The sequence below is a fragment of the Archocentrus centrarchus genome, unplaced genomic scaffold (assembly GCF_007364275.1).
Source record: "Archocentrus centrarchus isolate MPI-CPG fArcCen1 unplaced genomic scaffold, fArcCen1 scaffold_26_ctg1, whole genome shotgun sequence".
Classification (NCBI taxonomy): Eukaryota; Metazoa; Chordata; class Actinopteri; order Cichliformes; family Cichlidae; genus Archocentrus; species Archocentrus centrarchus.
Window position 1 is genome coordinate 968,931 of NW_022060256.1, and position 18,506 is coordinate 987,436.

An 18,506-nucleotide genomic window follows, 5' to 3' on the forward strand; every position below is an offset into this window, starting at 1 on the left:
GAAGAAGAAATAAAAAAGATGGAAAAAAGAACTGAAGAACAGATGAAAGAAACAGAGACAGTGGAAGAGAAAAAAGGATGAAACTGTTTGACAATCTCTCAAATTGATAAAACTAAAAGAAAAGCAGCTAAAAGAAATAGAGGAGCTGAAGAAAAACAGGAGCAAGAAACACAATTTAAATAAGAGACATACAAAAACAAATGTGTCTCTGATAACACATCATTATAATTCAGCTCAAAGACCCAGAAATATGTCACATAAATACACGTTATTTATTCTTATGTAAGCTTCATAACATACAGAGTGTGTTTTTCATTCAGGAGGAGAAAATGTAAACCTCTGAGAAAATGAACTGAAGTGAAAAGTGAGACTGAAATTCCTCCAACCAGCTAACATTGTTTTTTCAGTGCCTCATATGAACATGTTCCTTGTATGGTTAATGTTTCATCAGGTTTGTTAAGTTTTCACTAACCAAAGCCACCGTGATAGGGAAATATTATCATATTAATGGTTAAAGGAAACAGTGATGGCTGTTTTTGGGAGGCTGCAGACGGACTGCAGCACTTCTTCCCTCTCTGAGCTCCTCTGATGGTCTCTGCATTGACTTGACTCTCAGAGTCACTTTTCACTCTGACTGAACTTTGCTTCTTGGACCTGGAAAGAAACTCAGAAGAAACTATTTCAGGTAAGTAAACCAACACCAAAACCATCACAATTCAGTAAACCTGCTCTGATTAAACCGCTGCAGTATGAACTTTATGATTTACAGTTTCTGTAGCTCTGGAAACATGTAAACTTATGTTTACTGCTGAGATCATAAAGGTGGAGTTTCTTTTTGTTTCCTTTGTTCTGTGTTTTTGCACAGAGGGATCAAAATATTAGAAACAAATATTATGGAAGACATTTGAACACAAACTGCTGATTAAATTGATTATTTACAAGAGATAATTTAAAACCAAAGATAAACTTGAAACTGTGCCTGAGCTGTTTTTGTATAATTAATGTTTAAATACATTTGATTAGGTTTAGATTATGGAAACATGCTGTTAATGGTAACGTGGGACTTCAGACCTGACCTGTGTCAAAGTTTAGAAGTTAAAACTGAGAAGCTTACCATGAAGAACAACAACAACAACAACAACACACAAAACCCATAATCATCGTCACAGACCAAGAACCAGTGAGGGGGCCGATGAAAAACCAGAAAACAGTTTGAGAAATAAACCAAAGAAGCAGAAAACTGGGTGAAAGTTTAGCAGGTTGTAAAGACTGTAACTGTAGACAGATGTTCTGCCTCTATAAGCATGAATGATTTCTGTGTTCAGGTAAGGTGCACGTGCAAGGTCACTTTTGCAGAGGTGAAGGAGTGAGGGGCAGGTGGAGGGGGTGGAACAAACATCTGTGAAGAGTCGAAACTCGTCCCTCAGTGTGTTTGGATTCAAATTCATTTTAAAAGATCTATAATTGTAAATACTGAAAACATATTGATCTTCAGGTGTGTGCCACACAGACTGACACCATCACTGTGACATCATGTTCCAGAAGAAACCGCAGCAGAAAAAATACACAACACTCATGACAGGCCGACCTCTGGTGAGTATCACAGCTTCAGAGGTTTAACACATCTGCTCGAAATACTGTTGGTTGTGATGTGCTCATATTTAAGCAGTTTCATGCTTGCTGGCTTATAGATCAGCAAATCACACTTTCAGAGTCCAGAGTCCAAAATAAAAGTGATCATAAAAGGAAAAAACACTCCAATGATTAACAGTGCAGAAACAAATCAGTGCTGCTACATCAGAGGAGGAGGAAATGTTCTCCTCCCACCAGGAGAACGTTGGCTGTATCAGCATGTGTGATGCTGAATGTGTGAACATGAAGCAGGATGAAACTGAAGCTCTGGGTATTAATTTACTTTTGCATAGATTAGTTATGGGAATATTAGATTTATGTTTATGTTAGTGGGTGAACATCATTTACCATTAACAAGTTCTTGTTTTTCTTACTATTAAAAGTACAATTTTTCATTTTTGTTCTTTCTTTCGATAGAAGCTGATACAGTATTGATCAGAGCTAAAAAAAAACAAACAAAACAGGGTTTCTTTTGTTTGTGCAGTACTTAATGTGAGTCAACAGGTGGAGACATTTCCCCAACAACGACTTATAAAGTGTTTCTTTAACCAAATTTATACAAAACGTTACCCTCATATTCAGCATTTAAGCAGTCAAATCTAAAAAAAAGTATTACTGAATTATGGAAAACAATGTTAAATAAAACATATGGAGCAGAACACCATTTTTTTTCAGTTTTCTCCTAAATCTGTGACGTTGTCACAAATTTTTGTGTGAGTTTATTTGTCTTATTGAAATTTTTTCAACTTTATTTTGACCTCTAATGACCCCATTACTCCTTTGTACTTGTCTGAAGTAAATTAATAACTGCCAGCTAGTTTTATTAATTTGAACTGTATTTTTTTTAAACAGCCTGAAATTCCTCCATCATGTTTCCAGCTGAGCACGGCTGAAACATCTGGTGAGTTCGTGTGAACTGAGCAGAGCTGCTTTAACAAGCTTTAACAAATATTCCTGCAGTTCATGAATGAAAGTGTATTTCTGTCTGTGTTACAGTCACATATGATGTTGAACCTCTAAACAGCAGCAGCTGTGACAAAATGCTGCCTGACAGTAAGTTCAACTCAACTGAGAATAAAATCAAATCTGCTTTCTTCTTCTGTTTATGTGATGGGAGTCATTCTGTGTCACATGTGTCAGACTCCACAGCGCGGGGACTAATCTGCTGCGTCTGAAGAATCACATAACTAGATAAAACTTGGTCCTCTCAGCTGGTGCAGTGCTCTGCACTGTGATTGGATCCTGTGCACACGCCAGTCTAAAAGGACAAACACACTCTGTACCTGCAAGCTAGTAAGCTAGCTCAGTCAGGAGGCAGTTAGCTTCCAGAGAGGTGTTAGACTCAGTACACAGAGCCTCATCTATACAGGACTCACAAGAGTCTCACAAAGTCACTGAACTGAAAAAAAGGCACAGAAAATGATTCCATGTGTCAAATCTCAAAGTGCTGAAGCTGTAAAGACAAGTTCATCATCATCAAGTTCATCATCATCAAGTTCATCATCATCAAGTTCATCATCATCAAGTTCATCATCACAGAATAAATAGAAAGTCACACAACTCGAAATGTCTCTCCAGACTAGGCTGCTATGTTATAAGAAATGCATTTATTTTTTAAGCTGAATGAGTGGAATATGAAATACAAATATATGCAAGAACAAAATTAAGAATTCCTCATTTTGCTTTTACTTCATGTTGTATTTTGTTATTATTATTTTGCAACGCGTCCAGGAGCTGTAGTTGTTGAACTCTTTTTATTTTTTTAAAGCCTGTCCTCTCTGGCAGTTTTCACGATCAGAATTATGATCTGATTCCACTGCTGTGCCAAACATATTTGCTTTTCCAGGACGAGCTCGATAGATTCTCTATAGGCTCCTCTTGATTGTGATTTTATTTTTATTTTATTTATTCATTCGTGCTATTGTTCACATAAGTGTATATGTATTGTGACAATGATACAGTTGACAAGTGGGGAAAAAGGGGCAGAAAATAAGAATAAAAATATAAAAACAAGAGAACAGAGCACAAGTAGAAAACAGAATGTTCACCAACTGCTGCACCTGCTAAAAAAGAAGAAAAAACATACAAAACAAACAAGAAACAAACAGTACCTGAAAATACACACAGGTGAGAAAACATGGCAAAACAAACCAATAATCTTGTGTTGTGGTGTTTGTGTGTGTGTGTTATTTTGTGTGAGTGAGTAAGACACTGTGAATGTCTGTGTCTCTGTCACAAAATACACTTAATAATAAGGGCAGAAAGCCCCCCAGAGGCCAGAGGCATATAGAGAAAGACCTAGGAACCATTCACAGCCCCCCAAGAGCACTGACAACCTGACACACACACGCACGCGCACACACACACACACACACACACACAGACAAGGATTAAGCCACAAAGACACACACTCAGCCATCATTCCACCCTCTAAAGTGGGGGTAAAAGGATGGATGCAAAACAGGTGCTACTGTAATAATAATAATAATAATAATAATAATAATAATAATAATAATAATAATAATAATAATAATAATAATAATAATAATAACAATAACAAACAGAGGGCTGTGGATTAAGATCTCCAACTCATGTTAAAAGTTATTTAGTTACTTTCAGTACAAAATTAGTCCAAAAATGTATTTAAGCAAAAAACTATCGACACTATTGAAATAAATTTGTGATTAAAACCTTTTGTTTGCTGTTGAAGCGAATCTTAATCACACAATGATGTGAGAAAACTGCTCTTCATCAGAATGACAGCCTGGCAGTACAGTTAGTTAATGAGAGAGAGAGTTATGGACCGAACAGAGCAGAGGAGTTTACCGTGAGGCACGATCAACCAGCCAGGCTCGCTCACGTCGACTCTTCTGATCCAGCTGTGTGGCAGGCAGTGTGGACCCAATGCAGGATACAAGTGACTGGACTTGAACTTAAGTACAGCTTTAATGCTGAAATTTCTTCCAAAAATAAAATACAAAACAAGGCAGGGCTGGGACCAGGAATTGAAAACTCAAGAAAAACAGGGATAACACTGGACAAGGGCACAGAAGCACTATGAGGGGGCAGCTCAACAAAGGGCAAGAGGAAACACAGACAATACACAAACACACACACACACACACACACACACACACACACACACACACACACACACACACACACACACACACACACACACACACACACACACACACACACACCAGGTAATTAGGGAGTGTGGAGAGAGAGAAAAACAGGTGAACTGAATCACATAAACAAGACAAGGGGAAGCAAAACTGAACACAATGCACACGAGACAACGGACTGTTAAAATGGGAAATAGCTTAAGGTGGGAACAGGAACGCAGAGGGAGGACTAGGCCACAGAGAACTAGGGACAAAACCAACACTAGAAATACACCAACCAAATCTACCTTTAAATCTACCCTCAGCGCGCTCTCAGTCCTGCAGTATATTTATAATGTGACAGCTGCACAGTGGAGCTGTCACATTATAAAATTATACATTATATTATTTATATATATATTTATTTATATATATAATATATATTTTATATATTATTATTATTTATTATTATATTATTTAAGACTATTTTAGTGCACTCGGATCTGAAACCTTTGCATAGTGGAGGAGACGTGGAAATCACATCACAAGTGAAATGAATTTCATTTACTGCATATTCTTTGTGATAGATATCAGTAAATACTGATCAGTTTTCTGGTCTGATTTTTTTTAAACTCTTGTTTACATTTTTATCACAAATTAAATTTACTCACTGAAGTACAACAGACATTTTTTTAATGTGAAAGTTTTGTGTCGTATCAGCAAAATAAAAAAAGTAAATTCTCAGTACAGAAGGAAGCTGGAATATTTTGGTCATGATGCAAAACAACAAACACCATCTGCGGACAGAAGTCGTGCTCCAGGTCACAGAAGAATGTCCTGCTCAAGAACTTGGACTGAAAACACTAATAATGATCCGAAAGTCTTTGGACAAAGGAGATCGGATATTAATTACCAACGTTCATAAAGGAAAAGGCACTTGAACAAGTATATTTATTGATTGCTAACCCATTCTGTTTGAATCATGTTGACACATAAGTATCTCTATAAAGTGCATCAGGGAGGCCAGTTAAAGAATATGTGAATGAATGTGTACATTTGTGTTTCTGTACAATCACAGATGAGGAGCCTGCAGCCAGCAGCAGCATCTACAACGAACTATCTGACTGTGAGTTTTTCATCAAATGAAAATATGAAGTTATTGGATAAATGGGTAACTATCAGGGTGTGGGTCGGTTTAAAGAGCCTGTTTAACAGGTGAATGTGAGCACGACCAGATCAAACGTTTTTAAAATGATCCTGATGAACTGAACTAATCTGTGTGTGTTTTCACAGGTGATCTGCAGCTACCGAACAGCAGCAACAACGACAATCTGCAGCAGCCAGACAGTGAGTCAGACTGAACTTTGAGTCTTAATGGTCAGGACTTCACAGGTGGTGCTCAGGGTGTAACACTCATAGACAAACAGATATGAGAAATATCTGCAATTTCTTCAGTTAGGAAGTAAAAGATACCAGTAAAAATTCAAATGGAGCTGTGGCTAACAGGTGCAGAAAGATTTAACATTTTAAAGTAAGGTGAGTAATTTCCCCATAGTCATGGTCAAACAGATGTTTGTATATAAATCTGCAGAATCTGTAGGTGAAGGAAACATTCTGGTTTCTTTTACTGACCAAACACATGGAAATAGTCTCTCCTTTTTAGGGAGATGGAAATCTAGAACTAGATATCTCTAACGTTCTATCCAGCTATATTTGAAAATGTGGTCATCTAAAAAGTCACCTGATCTGAGTAGATATTTGCTTCAGATTGGTTTCACCTGACTGACAGTTTTAAGAAACAATTATGATGAAGTTACTTTATTGTCTTCATTACTTTCATTACTCTTTTCTTTGTAGTGTCTGAGATCAGAGTTGTTCTGCTGGGGAACATCCAGTCTGAGAGGAGATCTGTGGGGAACGTCATACTGGAGGAGCTCATGTTCAGCCCTGAGGAAGAACCAGGCTACCAGCCGGTCAGAGGACTGTTAAGGGACAAAGAAATAGTCCTAATCAACACTCCAGATCTGCTGCTTCATAACAGCTCTGAAGATAAACTGAGAGAACATGTAAAAAAGTGTGAGAGACTCAGTGCTCCTGGACCTCATGTTATCCTGCTGGTCCTGCAGCCTGAAACCTTCACCGAGCATCACAAACAGAGACTCTGTAAAATCCTGAAACTGTTTGGGGAACAAGTGTTTGGTCATTCACTGGTTCTGCTGTCAGCACCCAAAAAGAAGGGCTTACATTTCAAGATAAAGAACAGGGTCCATCCGGCCTTAAAAGATGTGATCAGTATGTGCAGCTACAGATGTTTGTGGAGGAAAAACCTCGAACATCGAGAGCTCTTCACATACTTGGAGAGTATTTGAGCTACAAAGAGCACAGCTAGGAAACATTTACTTAAATGTCAAGTCTTAAAATACAGAATACAGAACCAGACTTGATTGTTTTATTTTCACATTATCAAAATTTGAAAAGCTTTTGTTTTTTTGTAAGTTGCCTCAAAATCATTTTTTGTGTAGGTGAAAAACTTTTTATAGCCAAGAGACCTTTGTTGTTTCTCCATCTTGCAGCACATATGAGATATAAAACAAGCTACTAAAAAATTAAAAATCACAACAATAATTTAACACAGTGATTTATATTTGATAAAATATTAGGAAATATGTCAGTTACAAACATCATCTCAAAATTCTAGACCATCACAGGTAAATATAGATGCTTCCTGAACTTAATATTTAAATTTTATTCTTTAAGAGTCACTGAAAGTCTGAAATTTAACATTAACTGAAAACATTTTTATGTACAGATTTTTAACAGATATTTAATATGAAATTAATCAACTATTAATATTTTCATTATTATTTGGTTTCAGTAAAGACTTGATGGATGATGTCCAAAGCTATACAACATTATGACTGCCCACCTTTCTGGCTCCCACCTCTTACTTAGTGTCAGAAGTTTAGTTACTCCTCAGCCTCCTTTAACAGTACTTTCAATAAATGTAGCCTGTTTCTAGCCTTGGAGGCTGCCAGAGGGTCTGGGGAGAGGAAACAGGAACCACAGGTTATGTAAACTCTACTGTCAAATTTTATAAAGAGAAATAAATCTTGCAGAATCCTAATTAACAACACGAGATATAAAGAGGCGGAGAGGAGATGCCGGGAGAGAGTGTGGTGAGGCCAGTTCAGACAACAGTGGTGCTCGTGTGGACGGTTTATTACTCCCGTGGTGGAGCATGAACTATCTGGTGGCCGATCTCAGACGTGCTTCGGGTTTTCAGAGGAGTGATTCTTGTTTGTGGGTTTATGTTTGTGGACGGTGGCGTGAGCGCCATATTTACTTTTCCCCTCGTAGGACAGGTGGTGTCTTCTGTTTGGAGATTGTTTTGTGTTTCTGTTTGTTATCATTGTTCCTTTTGTAAATAAACCGGATTTATTTTACTGTCTGTTTTGGTTTTCCTTGTTTTTATTATTGATTGTATGTTGCTCCCACGTCCTCTAGACACACAGGATGTAACAGTGGCAATTTTACCAGAAAACTGTTCTGATATTGCAGGGCCACTGCTCTGAGTTAAAAAGTGTCTGCTTATCTATTTGTCCTCCAAATGGTGTCAAAAACATTTGCTAACATCAACTAGCTCACTACTGTTTATTAGCTAATGTTAGCGTTAATCGGTAGTGACCAGCTGAGGAGCTGATGCTCTTTATTATTTCAGTTTGTTACAGTTTCTTATTCTGGTCAAATTGAGCTTCATTGTTTGTTTACATACATTCAAAGACACTACACTGAAATACTTACAGTAAACATTATGATATATATAAAATTCTCAATTATATATATTTTCTAAAACAACAGACAGATCCTGCTGAGAGAAAGTCAAAAGGAAGTTACATCTCGTGTCAAAGGTCAGCAGCCAAATAATTACAATGTTGCTGTAAATTGATGTGGATCAATTTATGTCTGGTATTGGACTATAAACTCTGTTTCCTCATTGCATTTGTATTTTTGGATGACAGACTGAGCATCATGATGATCAAGGCCCAAGCAGCAGAGTTTCAAAATGTTTCTACTGACTTCAGCAGCAAGGACAGGACAAAAAGAGGCTTTAAACAAAGTTGGTTCCAGGATTTTAAATGTGTGCTCCTAAGAAAAATACTGCTTTTAGTTTTACTTCCGGGATTTTTGTTAAAAATCTAAAACATGAGATGTCTTAAAAGCTTTGTTTTTATTCACACTTATGGAGGTTTCTTCCTGTTAAAAGGGAGTTTTACTTCCCACTGTCACCAAGTGCTTGTGCATAGGAGGTCATTTTGACTGTTGTGTGTTCTCTGTAATTATTTTATGGTCTTTACCTACAATATAAAGCACCTTGAGATGACTGTTTATTGTGACTTGATGCTATATAAATAAAATTGACCTGAAAGAGCTAGAAAAGGTGTGGAAGGTGGAGGTAACAGTGGTCCCCGTGATAATTGGAACACTTGGGGCAGTGAGAATGGCTCCAGCAGATTCCTGGAACGACATCCAAGATCTCTGTCCTGAAGAGCGCATTCCTGGGAACAGCTCAGATACTGTGCAGGATCCTCAAGTTCCCAGGTCTCCGGTAGAGGACTCAAACTTGGAGGACAAAGACCGCCCACAGGACGAGTGGGGAATTTTTGTTTTGTCATTTTTTGAGTAATTGATTTTATACCTTATTCTGATGTACTGCATATGTTGCATAGCACTTCATTTAATATGCATGTTTTATCTATTTTAATTCTCTGTTGATAAATTAAATCTTACCTAGCCGTGTACTTCACACACATGCGTTTGTTTTCTACTCCATAGTTTCCCTGATGGAATTTTTTTTTTGTTCCATATCATACCGTGAAATAGAAACTGTGGATAATAACCCCTATAGTTTGTCTCTATCTTGTCTGCTAAAGCTACAGCTGTAAAAAAATGAACAGCACTTGCATTTTGTGCATTAGCCACATAACGGTGAATCTACACTATGAATCAAGATCTGCTGCAGGATGTCACGGACAACTGCTCTGCTCTGTTTACCACTACTTTACCACATAGGTGTACATAGATGTATTATAATACATATAATACACACTTATTGTATAATTTATTTATTATTCTTTCCAGTATTCCAGGTCTCATAAAACATACTAACAGTATTATTTATTTCTCTGCACCTTTATACTTCTCATTTACCAATCCTTTGTTATTATAGTCCTTTTTTTACTCTGCGCACTCAAAGCACTTCATACAACATGCCTCATTCACCCGTTCAGACAAGCACTTCCTTCTAAAGCTAAGTGTTTCTGTCTAACATTCACACACATTCACACTCTGACAGCTGCAAAGGAGAGAAACTTGGGGTTCAGTATCTTGCCCAAGGATACTTATGCATGCAGACTGGAGTAGCCAGGAATTGAACCACCAACATTCTGATTAGTAATTTGTCAAATGTTGCCAAATTATTTCTGCTGAGTTACAACCATCCCTAAAAGCATAAAGAGAAACTGGCAGACATTTACATACACTGTTTTATACACACAAAAAAATAATAAACACAAATTAAAAAAGAGCTGACAATCATCCACAAACAGAAAAACCAGTTTTACATCACTTGTCACTTCAGCACATACTGTATATTTTTATATCACTGAAGCATAATGACTTTTAAATTTTAAATTAAAAACTGATTAAATTTTGAATTAAAAAAATAACTTACAGCAAAGTTCATACTGACACAAAATATAAATCTACAAAAAATAAAAAACTGAAATATTTAGCAATATTTCATAAAGAAAAATATACAAATGCATCTTTGATAAACATCTAAAGGATAAACATGTCCCACAATACCACCATTTATTAATGCTGCGAAATGCAAAGCATGCAAATTACAGTGATCATATGTGGATGAGCTGCTGGTGAAGTTAAATGCTGATCTGATCAGTTTGAAAGATCACTGAATATTAAGAGTTGCAGCAGAGATGAATCATCAGCAGATGGTGCATCTCTGTTTGTATTTCTCTTTCAGCTCATTTAGTTCTCGTTCATGGTTTTTCTTCAAGTCCTCCAGTTCTTGTAGTTTTTCATCTTCATACTCTTTGCTGTGTGTTTTCTGCTTCTCTCGTATTTCTTCTTCATGCTGCTTCTTCAGAGCTTTGAGCTCCTCGTCATGTTTTTCTATCAGAGCTTCAAAGTCTTTGGTGTATTTTTCTTTGAATTTATTAAATTTCTCAGCTTGTTTTCTGGCAGCCACTTCGTATTTCTTTTTCATGTTGTCCATTTTCCTCTCATACTTTAATTCTATTTCTTTTTTCATAGTTTCCTCTTGTTCCTTTTTCTTTTGATCTTCTTCTTTTCTTTTGCTTTCATATATTTCTTTTTCCTTTTCGTATTCTTCTTGAAGTTTTTTAAGTTTTTCTTCCCCTTCCTGACGTCTCTGTTCATCTTCCCGCTCTCGTTTTTCCCAGCTTTCTTTTTGTTTCCTCTCCCAGGCCTTTTGGTTTTCTTTCATCTCTTTTCGGCTCTGTTCCACTTTTCTGTCAGTGGTTTTCTTTGATTTGGACTTGATTTTATTGTCCAGAGCTTCCTGTTCCTGTTCCCACTGCTGTTGTTGATGTTCTTCCTGCTCTTTCCTCGTCCTGTCTTCTTCTTCTCTGCGTTTCTGTTCTTTCTTTCTCTGCTCTCGCTCTTTTTTAATGATTTGTTCCAGTTGTTTTACTCTCTGCTTCTTCTCGTGTTCAGTCTTCTCTCTCTCTTTTTCTGTTCTTCTTTTCATTGTTTCAATTTCTTGCTTATGTTTTCTTTGAAGTTCCTCCTCCTTCCTCTTCATCATTTCTTCCTTTTTCTTGAGGATCTTCTTCATTTCCTTCTGTATCGCTTCCTCAGCCTCTTGGAACATCTCGCTGGTGTAGCAGCTGCCTCCATTTTCCTTCACTATCTTATCCGCCTTTCTCAGCAGCTCTCTGACTTGTGTGCGATCTGTATTATCCTTATTATTAAAGACATGATATCTGCCCCCACAATCATGAATCAGTTTCTGTAAAACACTGTCACTGTCATGTACATAATGCTCAATTGAATCACTAAGATCATCTCCTCTGGTGAATAAAATGATGATGAAATCTTCAGATCTTTTGCCAAAGTATTTCTTGATCAGCTCTGCAGCCTCAATTTCCTCCTGTGTAAATGGGCCGATCCTCAACACCAGTAAGATCACGTGAGGTCCAGGAGACAACAAGCTGATGCATTTCAGAAGTTCTTCTTGAACTTTATCATTGGTCAGACTCGTGTCAAACAAGCCAGGGGTGTCGACCACAACAACAGGACGTCCATCAATTTCTCCTTCTGCTTTGTGGCAAAACTTTGTCACTGACTTTGCACAGCTAGTAGATCTAAAATGTGCTTTACCCAGAATGGTGTTTCCACTTGCACTCTTGCCATTTCCAGTCTTTCCAATCAGCACCATCCTGAGAGGCTCTCTGCTCTTCTCTCCCACATCACTCCTCTGTTTCACAGCCTGCAGTTCAGCTGAAAGCTTTGTCACCTTCTCCATCTGTGCCTTGGTGAATATCTTCATCGTGAAGCATCCAGGTCCTTCAGCTCTCATATTTTCAACAGTTTCTAGCAGCTCTGGGATCTGCTGTTTGTCCTTGATGTTGAGAATAACAGATCTTCCTCCACAGCTCTCACAGAGCTCCTGGATGTTCTTGTTTTCCTTTACAAAGTTCATAACAGCTGGATCTGTAGGATCTGACTCCACAGTGAACAGAATCACGGTGAAGGCATTGACTCGAGAGCTGAAAGTGTTCTGGATGGTCTCTAACTCTCCTTTGTCTTCATCAGTGAGGGGAGCCACAGGTATGACCAGGATGAAGGCATGGACACCCTCAGGATCACAGAGGGAGATACACCTGAGTGATTCCTCCATCACTGCCTCCTGAGGTTTTCCATACAAAGCTGGAAGCTCCACCAGGGAAACCCAGCGTCCACACACCTCTCCCTGATGTTTAACACACTCTGAGCTGGAGACTGAATGAAGCTCAGTCTGACCTAAAATGGCCTTGACTGCTGAAGTCTTCCCTGCTCCTCTCCTCCCACACAGAACCAGGTTTAAAGATGGTTTGCATTCAGGCGCAGGCATTACTGTCATGGTTAAACCAGGATCCACACCCTCTAATCCATCATAGGACACATGCTCTCCATTTTTCTCTGTTGCAATTTGACCCAAGCGTGTTAGCAGCTCTGGAAGCTCTAGTTTCTTGTGCCACAAGTATCTGTATCGACACATTCTGATCATGTCTGTTAAAGGTGGATGTTGCATGTATTTTTCAATGAATCCTGATTCCTCCTCTCTGGGTATTGATATCAGTATCAGGGAATGACCAAACGATTGATCACTGTAAGATTCAAGAACTCTGCAGAGTCTCAGTTTGTGCTCCTCAGTGAAGTCTTCAGGCTGCAGAACCAGCAGGAACACATGAGGTCCAGGAGCAGAGAGCCTCACACACTGTTTTATAAACTCTGTGAGTTTCTGTTGGGTGGAGCTGAGAGACGGCAGCTGTGGGGTGTTTATGACAGTTATGTCTTTGTCTTTGATTCGTGTTCTGGCTGTCAGACAGTGTTTAGGTGCTTCACTGAACACAGTCTCTCCCACTATGAGGTTCCCCACTTCTTTCCTCTCAGTCCAGCTGCTCCCCAGAAGAACAACCCTCAGCTCAGACACTGGAAAACACAGATTTAGAAAATGCAGCTGAACTGAAACTTCCACTGACAAATACATGGACATTCTTTTATTGGCTACATGTAGCAGCTTAAAAACAGCTGACCATTACTTTCTGCTTTAACCATCATCTGATCTGATTTTAACAGCATGTAGCTCCAATACGATCAAATAGGGTTACATCCCATTCAGAAAGGCTTTAGATCACCAATGAAAATGAAAATGGATGAAATAATCTACATATTTTAAAACTATCAGAGTTATCTTTTCAGTGGGTTTTTGCTGAGCAATATAACAGGATAACACGGTCCAGTTTCACTCACTGTTTGGTGGCAGGAAAAAAAAGCTGTTACTGCGTCTCCTTTTCAGGGGAGGTTCATCATCTGTCACAATAAACACACAGAAATGTACATAACTGTCATGGTACTGGGCCGTCTGCCCAGCATTTTGTGTTTAGCTCTGTTTTCCCTGAGTTTTGTTATTTTTCAGTTGTTTTGATACGTTTGTTCCCTTCGTCCCAGTCTCCCCTGCTCCATGGTCTTGTCTGTTTTGTCATGATGTCTTAACCCTGACCTCCTGTGCTTTCATGTTGAGTTTATTCCTAGTGTTGTGACTAGTCTGCGTCTCTGCCCCGTGTCTGTGTGCCAGTCCCCCTTATGTAGTCTGCGTGCACCTTGGTTAGTCACTTCCTGTATTATTTTGACAGTCTTGTGTTCCCTGTGCTTTGTGTTTAGTGTTGCTTCCCCTGTTTGTTTCATTTGATTCACCTGTTGCTCCCTGCTGTTTCCTCTTGCCCTGATTACCTGCTGTGTATTTAAGCCCTCAGTTTTCCTCTGTTCTTTGTTGTGTTGTCGTCTTTGCCTCCGTCGTGCGTGTGCGTCTCTTGTAGTTTCATTCTGGCTTCAGCCCAACCCAGTTTTTGTTATTACCTTCACTTCAATAAAACCACTACTCTCATCACCTCTGAGTCCTGCATTTTGGGGTCTCCCTGCTTCTGCCACACGGCCCGACATGACAATAACAGTCATTTAAAAACTCACATATCAATACTTTTTTATTTTAAAGGATTGACATACTGTAATCTGTTACTGAAGTGCTAATAAATAATTTCTTTAATGCTAATCAGAACATCAGCAGTGAGATATATGAGGCAGTGTTTTACTGAGAATAATAAAATCTGACTTGACTCACCAGATGCTGCAGTCGCCATAATGTTACTCAGCTGGAAACGTCAGAATTTAACTGGAGACAAACTGCAGCCAGATCATAAAGGAGAAGAGAAAAAGATGCAGAGAGTAAAATCTCAGCAAAGCTCACTTTGCTCATCAGCACGCTGTCAGAAAAGAGCTGATAAGAAAAGAGCTGATGGTCGGGGCAGTTAGTCTGCGGCTTTGTTGAGTTTCAGTGCAGTATTTCAGAACAGGGTCCTGATCACAGCTGAACCTGTAAAATACATAAAGCATAATAATACATACAGCTGAGGACTTCAGTGGTTACATACAAGTGAAAAGAAATCATCTGAATTTTCTCCGTTTAATTAAATTCTCAGTGTACACATTTTTCTCAAAGTTCTGAAACTTGACTGATTTGAATATGTTTATTAATATGCTTAAATATAAAAAATATATTAAAAAAGTATATAGACAGAGAGAGAGAGACCACCTGTCATAAAACCAAGAAAACACAAATATTTCATAAATGTGTCAAAAATGTGTTCAAAACTGAAAGTTACTTATTTATTTATTTGGCAAATAACAAACTGAAATCAAGTTTTTGTATCCAAATTTGGAATTCTCTGAGAGTCAGAAATTAATGAAGCATAATATTCAACTAAATCTTTTTTTTCTGTTTACAAATGCAACTAAATAATTTGGCATTTTAAAAAAACAAGAAAAAATATTTTGGTTTACTATTTTTTTTTTTTTTGTGAAACAGTACATTTGTAATTTCATGGATAACAACAATAATGGATTTTTAATAGCATTAAAATATCATTTTATTAAAGAGCTTGTGCTTCGATTAGAGCAGCTAAACCAAACCTTTCAGTGGGTGATGGTCATAAAGCTTTTAATAATGAATGAAATGATGCCTCACAGGTAAACTCTTATAGACTTTCACTTTTGTCAAAATTATATTCACATCTTTTTGGCCTCTAGAGTTTATGTGTAGATTAATATTTTGTGTAAATCTTTGTCCTTTACAATCATTACTGAGATATTATGCAGGTCACATGTTGTCACTCAGTTAAACACAGTCACAGGTGTTTTTTGTTTTTTTACAGATTCAGATGAGAGGAAGAATACGCCACAGACAGAGGTGGCAAAAGTACTGACATTCTGTACTTAAGTAGAAGTACAAGTACTTATGTTAAAAAATACTTTAGTAAAAGTCTAAGTACTGGTTCAACTTCTCTACTTAAGTAAAAGTAAAAAGGTACAGGCTCTGAAATGTACTCAAAGTAAGAAAGTAAAAGTAGTTCTTTGGAGGATGTTTCTACAAGCTATTTTTGTGTAAAACTAACCGAACCTCATTACATATTATTGTAATAATATAAAATAATATTACATGAGAATACAAACGTTATTCCAATCTAAATTTTAATCCTAATGAATGCACTCAGCTTGAAACTGTTATGTAGGACACAAACTGTGAAAGTGAATTTAAGCACAGCTCTGTTCTCTGTGTCCTCCATAGTAGAGGGTGACTGTGCCTCCACCTAAACACCAACATGAGGATACTCAGGGGTTACAGTGGGATTCAGAAGGTGGAGGAACCCTAAGATCAGCTGTAGTGGCTCTGCATGTGGAGAAGAATCACAGCTTTCTATTGTGAGCTGCAGTAAATGATGTTGGTGTGCAGGCTGTGATCAGCTGACCTGCTGCTGCTGCTCTGAGGTTTACTGCTCTGTGTGGATGAAGTGAACTCACAAAGATGTAACCCAGTATTTCACAGCTCTCTGAGCTGATCTCCATCCCCTACACTGACAGCATACAGGCTGTAGAAATGTTGGATTCAGTGAATGAATCTCAGCATCAGCAGCTTTGATTCAAACTCATCTCTGCTGCACTGATGTAACCTGTAACTCTGACCATGAACACAGCCTCTGTGCACCAACACAGAGCTTTACTGTAAATACAGTACAACAAACTAACCTAAACTGCAGTATTTTCATAGAATCTTTGAATTGCACAACGTCAGCATACTTCAGTTTATTTTCCAGTCCTTACCTTTAATTCTAGCCTCCCTTCTTCCTCTCCTGTCCTCTTTCTCCATCTCTGAGTGAACTTCTCTCTCTTTGCTCTCCCTGAAATACAGCAGCTCTTCTTTTAGCTAGCAGACACACTGTGTGACAAACTGCACACACTTTGTGTGTTTGCTGATATTTGTTGAGCATTTAGAAACGTTGCATTTACCTGCCACACGTTACTCCCTTCATGCTCGCTCCTCTTCAGTAGCGCTAGCTAAGCTGTTTATGTGCCGCAGCGCAACTTACGGACTCGGTCCGGCCCGCTGTAACCCCTGATTATAGCGCTATAAATTATACATTAATTGTATGGGTTTGCGTATTTAATCCCTTTGTACGAGATAAGCCCCGATGATGGAGGATACGCCAGTACGATTGTCTCTTATGTGTTATTATTCCTCCGTTTAGGCTCAGATCGTTTGATGTTTGACGGCGCACTGACCGGAAATGCAAACTTCTCTCTGACGTGTTAAAAAGTAACGAGTCTGTTTGAAAATGTAAGAAGTATAAAGTACAGGTACTTGTGTAAAAATGTAGGGAGTAAAAGTAAAAAGTAGTCAGAAAAATAAATACTTAAGTAAAGTACAGATACCTGAAAAATCTACTTAAGTACAGTAACGAAGTATTTGTACTTCGTTACTTCCCACCTCTGGCCACAGATGATTTTTCTGAACCATCCAGATACAATAATAACATATTAATAAACCCGACCTTTGACCTGCAGTTCAGTTTATCTTTATTACAATACTGATTTGAATGTTTGATTAAAATTTGTTAATAATTTATCAAATACTGAGACAGTCGCACAGTCCGGGCCTACAATCCTCTGACAGGTGATCAATGATCAGTAATATGAGGGCTGGTGCCTTGCTCTAAGGTGCTGGGGCAGCAGCTTTGGGGGAAGAGTGGATTGTTTTTCACCTTCCCACCGAGATTTAAACTGTTTCTACATTTAAGTCATTGCTCAAGACCCACTTCTTCTCTCTGGCTTTTAATTCAAGCTGATCATGACATTTTGTATTTATTAAGTTATTATATTTTGTTTGGATCTTTGTTTGTTGTTTTTCTTTTATGAATGGCCTTTTATTATTTGGTTGCCTGTGAAGCACTTTGGTCCACTCAGGTTGTTTAAATGTGCTATATAAATAAATTTGACGTTGACATTGACATTAATATTTTACAGTCTTACAACTTCAACCAGTTAAATCCTTTAAACTGAGTTGATCATTAACTGCAGGATAAAGTTCAGTTTGACTCACTGTGTGATGGAAGGACCCCCAACCTGCTGCTGCGCCTCCTTTTCAGGGGAGGCTGATCATCTGTGATGATGGAGACACAAATACACACGATATTCATTTACTGACTCACACGCAGCTGCAACTTGCCAATTTATTAGGTGCATTTAACTAAATCTGTCTTAGTCTACAGTGCCAGTTAAACTGGATTCATGGTGTCTCAACTCCAGTGCTGCTTTTAAACTACACTGTATGAGGCCTTTTTCTTATATTACTTCATAGTTTGTTGCTGCCTGCTTCTGCATCTTTGAGAAAGAACACAGGAAAAAAATTTGCAATAATATTTCAGTCAACTCAAAACAGAAAAACTGCATTTGTGCAGATCTTAAAATCAAAATCCCAGCTGGTGGAGCAAAGAAAATATTTTGAAGTGTGTAAACAGGATATGGATTAAGCTTTAAAATGTGTGCCATATGTGAAGAATTGGAGAGCATTGTGTCTTATGATGTATGGAGTCTGGATCAGCACTGCAGTGGTTTATCTGTGAAGTCGGG

General features: G+C 38.1%; 1 protein-coding gene across 1 annotated transcript; it reads right to left on the reverse strand.

The window, feature by feature from the left end:
- Positions 1-10,672: 10,672 nt before the first annotated feature.
- LOC115775878 (GTPase IMAP family member 8-like) lies at positions 10,673-14,683 on the reverse strand. Its single transcript, XM_030723391.1, has 2 exons — positions 14,665-14,683; positions 10,673-13,475 (listed from the first exon to the last, which is right to left on the reverse strand). Exons 1-2 carry the CDS (start codon positions 14,681-14,683, stop codon positions 10,744-10,746), a joined length of 2,751 nt encoding a protein of 916 aa, XP_030579251.1. The 3' UTR covers positions 10,673-10,743.
- Positions 14,684-18,506: the final 3,823 nt, after the last annotated feature.